Source organism: Uloborus diversus, chromosome 5 (assembly GCF_026930045.1).
Source record: "Uloborus diversus isolate 005 chromosome 5, Udiv.v.3.1, whole genome shotgun sequence".
NCBI lineage: Eukaryota > Metazoa > Arthropoda > Arachnida > Araneae > Uloboridae > Uloborus > Uloborus diversus.
The window spans coordinates 76,535,143-76,548,577 of record NC_072735.1 but is presented as its reverse complement, the minus strand read 5'-3'; the positions used below and the strand labels follow the sequence as shown (position 1 = coordinate 76,548,577).

Sequence of the window (13,435 nt, the reverse complement as noted above, 5' to 3'; positions counted from 1 at the left end):
AACACAAAACGTATCCTAAACGATGGCCGTCAATGCCGTTTAGCGATGAGCGTTGAAGCATGTTTAGCGAGAAAGCCGTAGATATAATAAATGATGCTATACATCGTTTCTTAAACTGCGACCTACGAGGCCCCAGGGGTCCATTGATGCTACTCATGGTGCTACTTAATTTGATGTTACCGTTTAATTATAATTTTTAAGTATTGTTTAATTATAAAATCCACAACAGTAAGGCTTCGTGTAATTTTTGATCAGTGTTTATCCCGTTAATAGCAAGAAAATACAAACATGAGTAAGGTAATAGTATTGCATTCAATATTGACGTACAACCTTCGACTGTTTCAACATTAGACTACTTTTACTAAAACCACATCTATTTCATCCTTGCAACAGAAATTTTATTTAATGTTCTATGATCCTTATCAAACCAATCTGCAATTTGTAAATTTTCTTTATTTAATTGCTTGATTTACGTCGAATCTTTAAGTAATTCGGTTCAACTTTATCGGTATTTGTGAAATTTGGTTCAAAGCAAATGAAAATGTTTAACAACATATAACCACCAGGAGATATTTTAAATGCAATCAACACAAAAAGTATCCTCAACAATGGCTGTTAATGTCGATTAGCGACAAACGTATAGCATGTTTGGCAAAAAAGCCGAACGAAAAAAAATGCTGTCTCTCAGTAGATCTTAAATTGCACCCTGCAAAGACACAGGAATGCATTGAAATCACCAACGGTGTTTCTTCTTCAATTTGCTTGCGCATTTCGCTAATAAGTTTTCAAGTAATAATACTGTAACAGTAAACGAAATTTTGATATGTATTTTCTATACATAAACAGCACAGAAAATAACAAAATGAGATAGGTATTATCGAAGTACAATCTTCAACAGTTTTACAATTAGAATACTACATTTATATTAAAACTACATCATTGCATCGGAAATATAATTTAGTATTGTATTATCTTTAAACAAATCAATATGTATATGTTATTTATACTATTCCATGATTTACCTAATTCAGTTCACCTAAGTTTCACAGAAATCGCTCCATGTTATCAGAGACCAGGGGTAAAAATACTAATATGGCTAATGAAATGCAAAAGATTCATTTTTGTGCATAGTAGCGTAGATTGAATTTACCTTTCAAAAGGAAGGGGGATAGCCATGGGGTTCATTACATGTACATAAACTATCATACTAGGATTGCTAATGTGTGGTAGAGTAAAAGGCTGTGCACCTTTAGACTCGAAACCACACGAAAATTTAATACGGCGGAATTCATAGTTTTAGAAGGGTAAAAGTTAAAAGTTTGAAAAATGTAAAGAAATATTAATTTACATTTAAACTTTTAAAATGCATAAAATGTCTCCATTTTTTACGTAAACAAATTTCTTAATCGTTTAAAATTTTATATTACTTTAACGCTCGAAGCAATAGTACACCTGAAGGAGCATCATCGCTGATTAGCAATAATTTTAAACCAGTTAGCGGGTATGAGGCAACTTTTGACACGAAGAGGTTGCTACTGAAATGGGCATGATGAAATATTACGCCACATTATAAAGTTCTTTCGTTTTAGTCTTCATCGGGAAATTATTTGAGCGAAGCTCCATTTCCAGTTACAAGACTCTCAGTTCGATAACTTTTATTGTAAACAATCGAAAAATATTACTGTTTGTAACTACCACTAAGTAATTCAACCGTCATTGAAAAAATGCTGTAAGATAAAAATGGATACGTATCAGTGTTATAGAAGCAACTCTGTTCGCAGTGGAGGGATAAGGTGAAACAATTTGTATCTCACGTATGTCCGCTAATCGCAATACATCATTCTTTAAACTTCAAGAAATTAAAATCTCCAGTGAGACTTAAGTTCTGTATCACGATCAATAAGTCAGAAGGGCAGGCGATTAAGTACTTTAAATGCATGTGAAATTTACCTATTTCCCATATAGATAATTTTAAGTTGCATGCTTAAGGTTGTGTTCATTCAAAAATGTATTTTATTTTGCTGCTGGAAGGGGGACTAAGAATTGTATTTAGGAGCGATATTTGAGTTAAATTTAAGAATTAGAAAATTTTGTATAATTTAACTTTTTAGTACTTGGATTACGTTTCTAAATGTGGAAATACATTTCCTTCGTTTTGAAGCAGTGGATATGGGGAACAGAATGTGCAACAAGTTTTTGTAAAACATAAACAAAAGAATTGTCTATTATACAGTCGTAAGTAGAAACAAGACGGTTTTTTTCTTTCTTTTAATTTCTTGGCCTGCAAATAATTAAAAAGAAAAAAAAAAAAACGACGCGGATAGTGACCAAAATGTGCGCGCCTATTTCTTTTTCTATAAGGCAGTTCAATTGACGGGTTTTATATAGTTCGTTTCATAAGTTCGCGTCCACGTACTCCATTTTTAATGCTTTATGTATCTTAAAATAATAACTGTTTCTATGGCAACTATTATTCAGTGGAACCATTCCTACCCCTTATGACGACTGTGCCTCTGCAAATTAAAATTTCGATATTCTCAAAGGAATACTTCAGAGCAGCAAACCTAAATAAATGATCTTACTACCTGCATCAGTTTGAGTTATCATGTACAACATTTACGGCAAGTGTGAGGTTTTAAAAATTTGAAATAAAATTTTAATCTAGACAAATTTTGAATCGTGCAAGACACCAATATTAATATCTAACTGTCATTTTTACCTACGAAAATAGAAATTTGACATAAATATAGGAAATAAAATGTAGTTGACGTACGTCTTTTTACGCAATTTACACTTATCTAATATTTCTCCATGGCATGCTACTAAATCGCCACGGAAAGGGAAAACAGACACATTTTGTGAAGTTATTTATACTAAGTGAACGTTTTCTACGGAATGTGCTTACATTCCTGAACACTTACAAAAAATTATAAAATGAGTCTACCCAACACGTGAAACCTTGAAAGTAAAAACACCGCCAATTCTCCGTAAAACGAAATGTTAACGGCTATTAATAACAATGACCGAATTCCTTATTTTCTGTACAGTGGACTATCTGTTTAGCTTTTGGGCCATTGAGGATGATTTTCATATCTGAAAATATTGTAACGGTGGCATATTTTGCATATATTTGTAACTGATAAAAGCCACTGAATTTATTAACGACTCTTTCTAGGAAAACACTCCAAGATTTTTTTTTCCAGAATAAAATGTATGTGAAGAGTACTATAGCTTGCTTTAATGTCTTGAGGTATACAAAACCGTCAAAGGCAGCACAATGGTTTTCGTATTCGAAGCACCACGCAAAAGGTTGTCCCACAAGATATGCAAGACAATCATTTGTCTCTGCATTAAGACATTGGATGTACCGCCCATCTGATTCAACCGCAGATAACGTGCCAGTGGACACGGCAGAACCAAAGAATATCGTTGACAGAACCCCGATAACATGTCTCATTGCTTTTTCGTTTTTACTTGATGCTATTTTTCCTGCAAATGCTCAACTTTCTGTGCTATTTACAGTCTTTTGAAAATTTGAGCCTAGAGTGAGGTGAATGCAGTTTTTTGCTCTCATTTAGATAGAATTCATCCATTTAATTATCTAAATGATATGTTGTATTGAGAAGCACCCGGGCAACGCCGGGTAATAAGCTAGTGTAGTAATAAAACACGTAGGGGAAAGTGGGGCAAAGTGAAATAGGCAAGATAATTTACATTTTTCATAATGAACAAACTCGAAGTTTGGTTTAGAAATTACAGTATAATACATAAACGACGAACAATATATTTCATTTAAAAAAAAAACTAATTTTTAAACATTATTTTTTATTTTCGATAAAAATTTAGACTACAAAAAAAGTAAAAACATTTCACTTTTTTTTATTTCCTGAGCGAAAAAAAATTCCCTCAAATTTCGGCCTAATTTTGCATTTTGCTCATCCCCGAATGAATGTTGAGTGGTTTTTTCGACCCGACCGCACGTGCATTAGGGTATGTCATAAAAAATCTTTTTTGAACTTTGACTTGCACATTTAGGATGCACTGTATTTTCACCCAAGAAATTCATTTGTAGTAATATTTTTGGAAAATATTAAGATTTTTAGCTACCGGGAATCGAGTTTAAAGGTTGAAAAAAGGGAAAAAAAATGGCAATTTCCAAATATTTTTATGAAAATACAAATGTTTAAAATTCTTGTTCTAAAACCACAAAAATGCTTCCTTTTATAACTCTTTTCACATATCTTTATGATTAACTATATTCCTTTATAGTTTTGACTGCGCGAATCCATTAGCTCACGTTAAGAAACGCTGATGAGTGCAATGTTAGAAATTTTCGACAGTAAGATTAGGGTCACATTCTCTTCCTGTATTGCATTGGCAATACTCATCAAGTGAAGTTGATGATAATCCAAAAACAGTTGAAGCTTCATCAATAATTCAACAAATGGTCCTCTTTCACACTCCGGCTGCTGACAGGGTAATGAAACTGGTTAAAGAGTAGTTAAATTGGTATTTAGAGAAGATTTATAAGAAAAACATTATACTTGTGATCACCAATGCTAAAACTGAATCGAAATCTAACTTCAAACCTCTACTCAAAAGTAGAAACGCGTGTAAAGTCATAAAGAAATAGTAAATTCGTAAATAACTTGGCTGGGTGGATGGGAATGGCGGGATGGAACTCGAAATGCAGCCACCTCCTTGTGGTGGTGGGGTTGTTAATGTAAATGACATATAATTGCATTTCCAACAAAGAGCTGCATAGTACACATTCATAGCGAAAAATAAAACTGGACCATAAAAAAATATTGCGATGTGCAGAAAAAGCTAAAAAAAAAAAAAATCGGTTTTGGTTAATTTCACTAAATTTTTGGCTTATGCGCGAACAAGAAACTGTAAAGGAATGTAATTAATCTTAAAGACATACGGAAAGAGTTTTATGAGGAAGCATTTGAATGGTATTAGAACAAAAATGTTATGCATTTGTATTTTATGTATTTGAACTTTTTGAAAGAAAACCCGGAGTTATATGTGAATTATGTTTTGCCAGTAGCTAAAATTGCATTCCCAAAACTTTTTATTTTTTTGTACCTATCAACTCAAAAGGGGTAAATACACAGGAAAATGTTCATTCCAAGTCGAAAATAAACATGCATTTTTTTGTCATACCCTAACGACAGTCAAAATAGAAAGCAGTTGAATTAGAGAAAGGCATTAGATGATTAGAGACAAAAGATGTATTTATGAGAATAACTTTATCCTTACGATCATGATGCCGAAACTGAATAATAAGTACAACTTCATACCCTAGTCGAAACATTGAAATTAGTTTAAAATTGCACAGAGAGGGAAAATGTAAGTCTTGTAGTGTCTATCCTTCTTGGTTGGGTAGATGGGCAGAGCAGCGTAGAGCTCGAAGTGCAGCCACCTCCTTGTGGTGGGTTCTCGGTTGTTAATGCAATAAAATATATCTGCATTTCCAACAAAGAGATGCAGTGTACATTTATTGCGAAACAAATATGAGGCAAAATATTGCATACGACCATAAAAGGCAAAATATTGCAATGTACAAAAAATGGTTTAAGAAAATCGATTTTTGGTTAGTTCCTTGAAAATGTACGGTTTATTCGCGCGTAAAAACTGTAAAGGAATGTAGTTAATCATAAAGTTATGTGAGAAGAGCGTTAAAAGGAAGCAGTTGAATGGTTTTAGAACAAGAATTTTAACCATTTGTATTTCCATAAAAAATTTTGGAAATTGCTATTTTTTGCCTTTTTTTCGAACTTTTAAACGCGTTTCCCGGTAGCTAAACCTTAATATTTTTCAAAAATAATGCTAGGAACGAATTTCTTAAGTGCAAATACAGTGCTTCCTAAATGTGCAATTCAAAGTTCAAAAAAAAAAAAAAAAAGATCCTAACGTGCCTATATGCTTATAAACGTATGGACCCTCGAAATATTCATTTTGACGATCCCCGAGTTAATTACCTAGCTTTCTCGTAGTCTTCCAGTTACTGCAGTATCTACAGAAATGATTTGTGATTCCCCCCTCCCCCCATTTATGAGCCTCAGTAACTTCTGACGTTTGGCAGCGTTTGTTCTGATTGTCACTGTTATGTACCAGCTTTTTTTTTTTCTTCTTTTAAATTTTGAAAACAGTTTTGAAAAAAAAAGAAAGATAAAAAGTGGTGGTGCGGCGGGGGGAGGGGACTTACCAATCTACAAGTTCTCCCAGCTCGTATGAAGCGTAGTCATGTTTAGTTACTACTCACTAGAGCAGTTATTCCCAAAGTGTGTTCCGCGGAACCCTGGGGTTCCGTCGAAGGATGAGAAGTGTTCCGCCAAGAGTTAGTTATTGCAAAAAATTATTTTCTACAGTAAATAAATAAAAAGAATAAACAATATCAAGGATTTAAAGTGCCACGCCTTATGTTAGTTGTAGTCGTTATTGTGTTTTATTCAGCTATATTCATATTGTAACGGATCCGGTGCGACTTCCAACTTTCTTGAAAGGACGACACAGTTCTTGATTAAAAACACAGGAAATTTATTTATACTATGTACAGGAAAGATCGTCAACAACTGCTAAATTAATCATCAGCAATTAAGCAAATATCACACAACACCCTAAACTCAACGGTTACACACGTATTTACTTCCAAATACGAAAAACAACACAGCGAAATGCCTCGCAATAAACAGAGCTAATACACTCTCAGTACAAATTCTCAATCAAAACTCCCTCTTTATCATGCATAACAGCTTTTTTACACACCGAAAGAGACCTCTCAACTATTCCAGAAAATGCAACACCGTTCTACACTTTCTTATTTCATTTACAAATTTTATTAATAAAAAAAAAAAGAATTGGGTGATCGTATACTTCAGCCGAATGTATAGGGGCTGCATATTCATTACAGGAAACTATTTACAGGTTACGTTACTACAATAATTACTATTTACAGAATTTGTAACAATATTGGAGGCATGAGGAGTTAACACAAATAATTACTTCTCCATACCGAAATGCACTGACTTATCGAAGGAAAAACTTTTTGGAGATTATGTGAATTTCCTGACTAACCGAAGCTTTTTTCCACTGGAACAAAAAACATCCAGTATCTGTAACAGTTTTTGATGTTTTGCAAGTGGAGCGATTTCTAACAGGATCAGCTTATCTTGCTAACATTTTTGGCAAACTGAACGAAGACGTCATTTCTATGCATGAAAAAAGTTACCACATTTGTTACCGGAGATAAAACACAGCATCAAAACAAAGCTGAACTCTCTCTGTATTCCCTGCCTAAAAGAAAACAACAGAATGTTGAAAATTAAAGAAACAGAATGCTTCTTTCCTTTTCTTTTAAATAAATTTTCTGCTCGGAAACTATCTCTTCGAAGTGTAGTGCAACTGTTGCGTGACATAAAAAAATAACATTGCTGAGAATTCGAGAAACCTTTTAAAATCTTGTCGGAATGCTTCCCGTCCACTCATAAGGACTTTGAATCGACGGTGCAACAGCCATTTACCAATAGAGATATGACACTGTCCAATTATGCCGGAGTATGAAGCATTAATTGAATTTTCGAGTTCATCTGCTTTTAAATGCACGTTCGTTTTGGGGTTGGGATTAAAAATTGTAACCGTTGGGAATAAGAAAGTTAACCTTAAATCTGTTTTTGTTCGTAATATCTTATGGAATCCGAAAAAAATTTTTAAACCTATTGATACACAAAAAACGAATTCAGATCTTTATATTGGATGCAGCTCTGGTTGTACGTAAGTAAATTTCGGTCATAAAGCCAGCCTTGCTTTATTGCTGTAACGTCTTTACAGCCATTTTCAGTAATATAATGAATCAATAGCATTTTTCATTGTTATGTAGTTTGTTGTGAAGACAATCAATTGCTTTCAGTTGTAGCAGCTTCATGAGAAAGTTTGTCTTTATAAATAGGGATTATTTTTAATCGAAGGTAATATTTTTTATTTGCTTAGCCTCATATTTTTTTAAAAAAAATTTTACTCACAAAGTTATTTAGTAAATTGTGGACTAAGGCTGAGGTAGTCCTATCGGTAAGGAGCTGAGGTCACGGATGAAGGGTCACTGGTTCGATACCAGCCGATCAAAGAATTAATTTGATTGGCGTGCGTTAAACTTCTCGTGGTCACAAAGTTCTCGGAGTTTTCCTCCAAAACCGACAAATACGACTTGGGTGCTGGATCAAGTACTAATTTGTTCCTGGATTGGATCAAAAACAAAAAACCTGCTTTTAGGGTTCCATCGGCAAAGCCATCCCTGTGCGCATACAATGCACGGGGGACCTTATAGTGTGAAGTGAAGTATGTTGTGGACATCACAAAACTTTATATTTCGAAGAACTTCTGTAGAACTTCTCTGTATATTTCATATGAATAATCGATGTTTACGAATTGTCGCATTAACCAAAATATGGTGTTATAGTGACATAATCAGAATCACGTATTATGGCAACCAAGATGACGCAATATGTTGTTTTGGTGGAGTTTCACATTCAGATATTATCGCAATTAGGTTGGCGCGAGTGTCTTACCATCATTTCAAATAACGCATAAGCACTAATAAATCATAAAAGAGACTCTCATTTACGTTGGGCGAGAGAACCAGTTACATTTGTACACCAGTTTTATGTGAATCCTTTTTTTTTTTTTTTGAAATGCAGCAGTCACGCGCTAAACACGCATAAACGCATAATCGTTCGATTGGGACACCCTCTGAAGAAATTGGTGTCCAGAACTAAGCATTACCGTTTCACATAGGGTTGCATGTGAACTGAATTCTGTCCGATTCCATGCTTTACGTTTTGAGTTGGAGTGGCCACAAAAATATCGGTCAAATACATGCAGACACAGACACAGTGGCGGATCCACGAGGGGGGGGGGCGATTGGGGCGATCGCCCCCCAAAAGGTTTGTAAATTCGAAAAATTTCCGGTGAAAGGTCACCAAACTCTCTCTCTCTCCCGCCCCCCCCCCCTCCCCAACACATCACAAAAAATCGCCTACAACTGTATTTTTACGACTTTAATTGCAAAAATTTTCCAAGGGAGAGTCAATCAACCCCCTCTCTCCAATGTCAACGAAGATTGTCAAAAATTTTGAATTTTGGAGCTTCAATTTCGAAAAAAATCGCCAGAATCGAAAACTTTTTCGAAAATGTCGTTAATGAAGGTTACGTTTTTAGAACTCAATTCCGAAAAAATTCCGAAGGAGAGCCACCGATCTCGAATCCTTCAAAATGGGAAGATTCGGCACCCAATGTGCTCGGCGCCCAAAATGCTCGGTGCCCAATATACCCGGCGCCCAAAATGCTCGGCGCTCAATGTTCCCGGTGCCCAATATACCCGGCGCCCAAAATGCTCGCCGCCCAATGTTCCCGGCGTCCAATATACCCGGCGCCCAAAATGCTCGCCGCCCAATGTTCCCGGCGCTCAAAATGTTCGGGGTCCGATGTTAACAGCGCCCAATGTTCCGAGCGCTCAAAATGGCTCAAAATGCTCGGAGCCCAATTGACGCCGCCCAATCGACGACGCTCAATCTGCGGCGCCCAATCTTCCTAGACTGCGAGTTCTTCCCCTAACATCAATGAAGACGCACTAGCATTAGGTTTTGGAAGCTTTAATATTGAAAAGTTGAGGGACAACTCCTGACTCCATCCCTTCTCTTAACGCTACCAAAGATGGCCAATCATCGCATTTCAGGGCTTTAATTTCGAACAATTTCCGATGGAAAGTTCCAAACCCCGTTCCTCCCTGTACGTCATAAAAGCTGGCTTGAAACGGAGTTTTCAAGGCCGTGGGGGTTCCGGAGAGGAACCCCCACGTCCTTCTCTTCGCATCTTTCAACATCATTCAAAGATCGTCTGAAACAACGTTTTTGACATTCCTGCATTGAAAAGTTTCTGAGGAAAAGTTCTGAACTCCATGTCTCCTGCTACGTCATCAAAGATGGCCTATAACTGCGTTTTTAGGCATTCAATTCGGAAATTTTCTCCGGGGGAAAGCCCCCGAACCACTTGGCTTTTAACATCACTAAAGGTATCTAAAATTGCGTTTTTGAAGCTCTAATATCATAAAACGACTGGGGAGAATTCCTGAATCTCATCCTTTACCTTCAAAAAAACAAAGATAGCAAACAATTGTGTTTTCGAAATCATACCCTTAAATTTCAAAAAAGTTCCGAAAAGGGACCTCCAAACTTCCCTTCTTATTATTAACCCCTAAATAGTCTAAAAATGCTTTTCTATCAAAAATTTTTGGGTGAGGACCTGCAAATATTCCTACTTATGCGCGAATATTAAACAACTCCATCAACAAAAAAAAAAAAAAAAAAATCCGTAACTATTTTCAAATTTTATTTACAAACGCAATTTTAGTATTTCATTATGGTCGGTACGAAAACTGGTTAAAAGAGATGCCATCTTGATACTGCAAAAAAGTGCAATTGAGGAAAGGGGAGAATCCAAGTTCGAAAGCCTAATTCTCATAATACGCCGTCAACTTATTAGCTTGATTTTAATGATTCTCGAGCACGAAAAACAGTAAAAAATTAACTATTAAATAAATAATTAGCATTACTTAATGAAATAAATTACCGGAAAGCGAATTCATAATTGAATTTGCTTTCTTAGTTGATCTTGCTATGAATTTGCTTTACCAGAAAGTAAATTCATAGTTGCAGAAGCACCGTGTGATTATAGAAGTTCATAAGAATCTCATTTAATGTAATCTGTAATTACAAACTAAAAACAAGATTATTACAGTGTATTCATTTATAAACACCATTCTGCTTGTTATAGACAATTCGTCATAGGAAAAGTGTACGATATTTTTTAAAAATTTTTTAACATGAGAATTTTATTTTTTCACTTATTAGAACTGAAATTACTGTTACCTTTGTTAGAAATTATTTTACGTACAAAATAAATCGGAATCATTTGGGAAAAAAGCAAGATCTATGGGAGGGCTCTGGGCTCTGGACTCCTCCCTTGTGTGCGCCACTGGCTCTGCATATTTGTCTACAGTTCTTATGTTTTACTTAACGCAGAAATTTACGTATTATCCAAATGATGACTCGAAAATTATTCGAAAGGTTAACTTTTTAGACTTTACAAATTGAAAAATTGATGTAAAAAAAATAATAATAATGTCGTTTTTTTCCCTTCCAGAACTATAGGACCTTGGATCACATAAGGATAATCCACCATTTCTATGCTTCAGAAATGAGACGACTTTGGTACCTCAAGTATGTGGTCACTTTGCTGGCATCAACAGCCTTAACCTTCCACTTGTTGCATTCGAAAGTTGACCCATCAGAAAAAGATAATATTTTCCCATCGGAGCCAGACATACATCAAGAGACCTCCCCTGTCAGTTACCAGTTTACGAAAAGTAACCGCTACCTGATGAGGAAATTGTCTCAAGGCAACCTGACGAATTCTTCACGAAGCCTTGAAGCACCGAGTTGGATTGTGCTGTCTGGAAATGTCACCGTCCACGAAGGAAGCGAAAACGTACCTTATGAAATTTCGTATAAAATCAACGCAGAAAATGTGTGCCAAAGCTTTGATGATTCAAGACGAAAACTCCTCATCTTTGTCGCTTCCAGTGCGGATCATTTCACCCAGAGAAAAGTTATTCGGGAAACATGGGGTTTGAAAATGCTCCAGGACGCCTATAATTACAGGATAATTTTTTTGTTAGGTGTCGGGGACGAAACTACGGAAACTACAACTGTTCAAGAAGGATATCGATTCGGTGATCTAGTCCAAATTAACCTAACCGAATCATTCCGCAACTTGGGCAGAAAATCCGTTGCAGGACTTCAGTGGACCAAAACATTTTGCCAGAAGGCGGAATTCCTTATGAAAACAGACGATGACATTCTCATCCATGTTCCAAACTTACTGACAGCCCTCAGCAACAGTCCCAACCAGGATTCTCTCTTAATGTGCCATGAGAACAGAATGAGAAAAATCTTGCGGAAGGATATGCTAGATCAAGTTGCATTGCCTCCTAGTTATCATAAATATGAAGTGTCCGAGAATGAGCTGCCAGGGGAGTATTACCCCCCATACTGTTCCGGGATGGCCTATCTCTTTTCGAGTGCAGTGCGCGATAGACTCTTACAGGCCAGCTTGGCAACTCCCGTCTTCTTCATTGAAGACGTCTACCTGACAGGTTTCTGTCGTCATAAAGCTGGTGTCATCATTACCAACCACGTGGGCATAACCTTACGACCTCCCATTGCCGTCAATCAGGCCGCGGTTTGCACTTTCCGAGACGGTCGCATCACCTCGCAAGAAGTGGGCGCTGATGAGCTTCGTCAACTCTGGGCGGAACTGAACACGCAAGGATTTTTTTGCCCCGAGTTAGTCGGTTACGCCCGCAGTAGATCGTGGGCGTAATAACGAATTAAGAGATTTTTAGGAACAAGCCTCATTATCGTGACGACGATCCGAATACTGCTGGTTAATTACACTGTCAAAAGGAATGTTTGCTATGCATACTAACTGCAACATTTTCATTGCTGTTATTTTTCTTTCATTTAAAATAGATGAAAAAAGAACAAATATCTGTTATACGCTGTGGCATTATGCAAATAGTTAGGAACTACTTACATCCCATTCGTCGATAATTTATAAACTTCATGAGAATTCGTCAACAGGAAAAACCTAAACACTCTGAAAACATAATGAACTCTTGAAAACAATTTTTGATCAAAAGGTTCATTAAATAAAATGGATGTTTAAGTTATTTGACTTTTGTTACACTGTCACAAAACACGAACGATTAGCGCGGAACTACTTGAGGTCGTCCACAAATGATGTCACGTTTTGGCATCATTTGCGACATCAACCAGCAGTGTACAGGGCTGCCACTGAGTTTTGTTACTAAAAAAAAACTACGACAGTTGCGTTAAATACAAAAAATATTCTCCCAAATTGTCACCAGGCTCGGAAAATAATTTCTATATTAGTCTCTTTTTCTTTTCTTTTTGAGCAATCACGATTGCTTATTGTTCTCATTTGACTGTTTTGATGTCCTTTAATTTTATTTTCCCACCGCCACCCGCTGCAGCATCACCGTCGACCGGGTCCTCACGATGCTGCTCCTATAGCGAAGGCCGTCTCCAGGTTGCATCCATGTCCTACACACACGCGCATACATGCACAACTACACACACACATACGCAAACATGCACACACACACGCAAACACATACACCTACACACATACACACACGCATACATACAGACAGCTACACATACACACACACGCATACATACAGACACCTACACATACATACACACAACTACTCACACATTCATGCATACATACAGACACCTACACATACACACACACACAAAAACATACATACATACATACAACTACCCACACA

The 13,435-nt window shown here is 36.4% G+C and overlaps 1 protein-coding gene across 1 annotated transcript in view; it reads left to right on the top strand.

Annotated features, from left to right (window-relative positions):
* Positions 1–13,083, top strand: part of LOC129223344 (beta-1,3-galactosyltransferase 5-like) — a 39,534-nt gene extending 26,451 nt beyond the window's left edge. Inside the window, exon 2 of the mRNA XM_054857914.1 lies at positions 11,203–13,083. Within this exon, the coding sequence (XP_054713889.1) occupies positions 11,257–12,441 (1,185 nt within the window). The 5' untranslated portion in view covers positions 11,203–11,256 and the 3' untranslated portion in view covers positions 12,442–13,083. The remainder of the gene's footprint in view (positions 1–11,202) is intronic.
* The last annotated feature ends 352 nt before the right edge of the window (positions 13,084–13,435 follow it).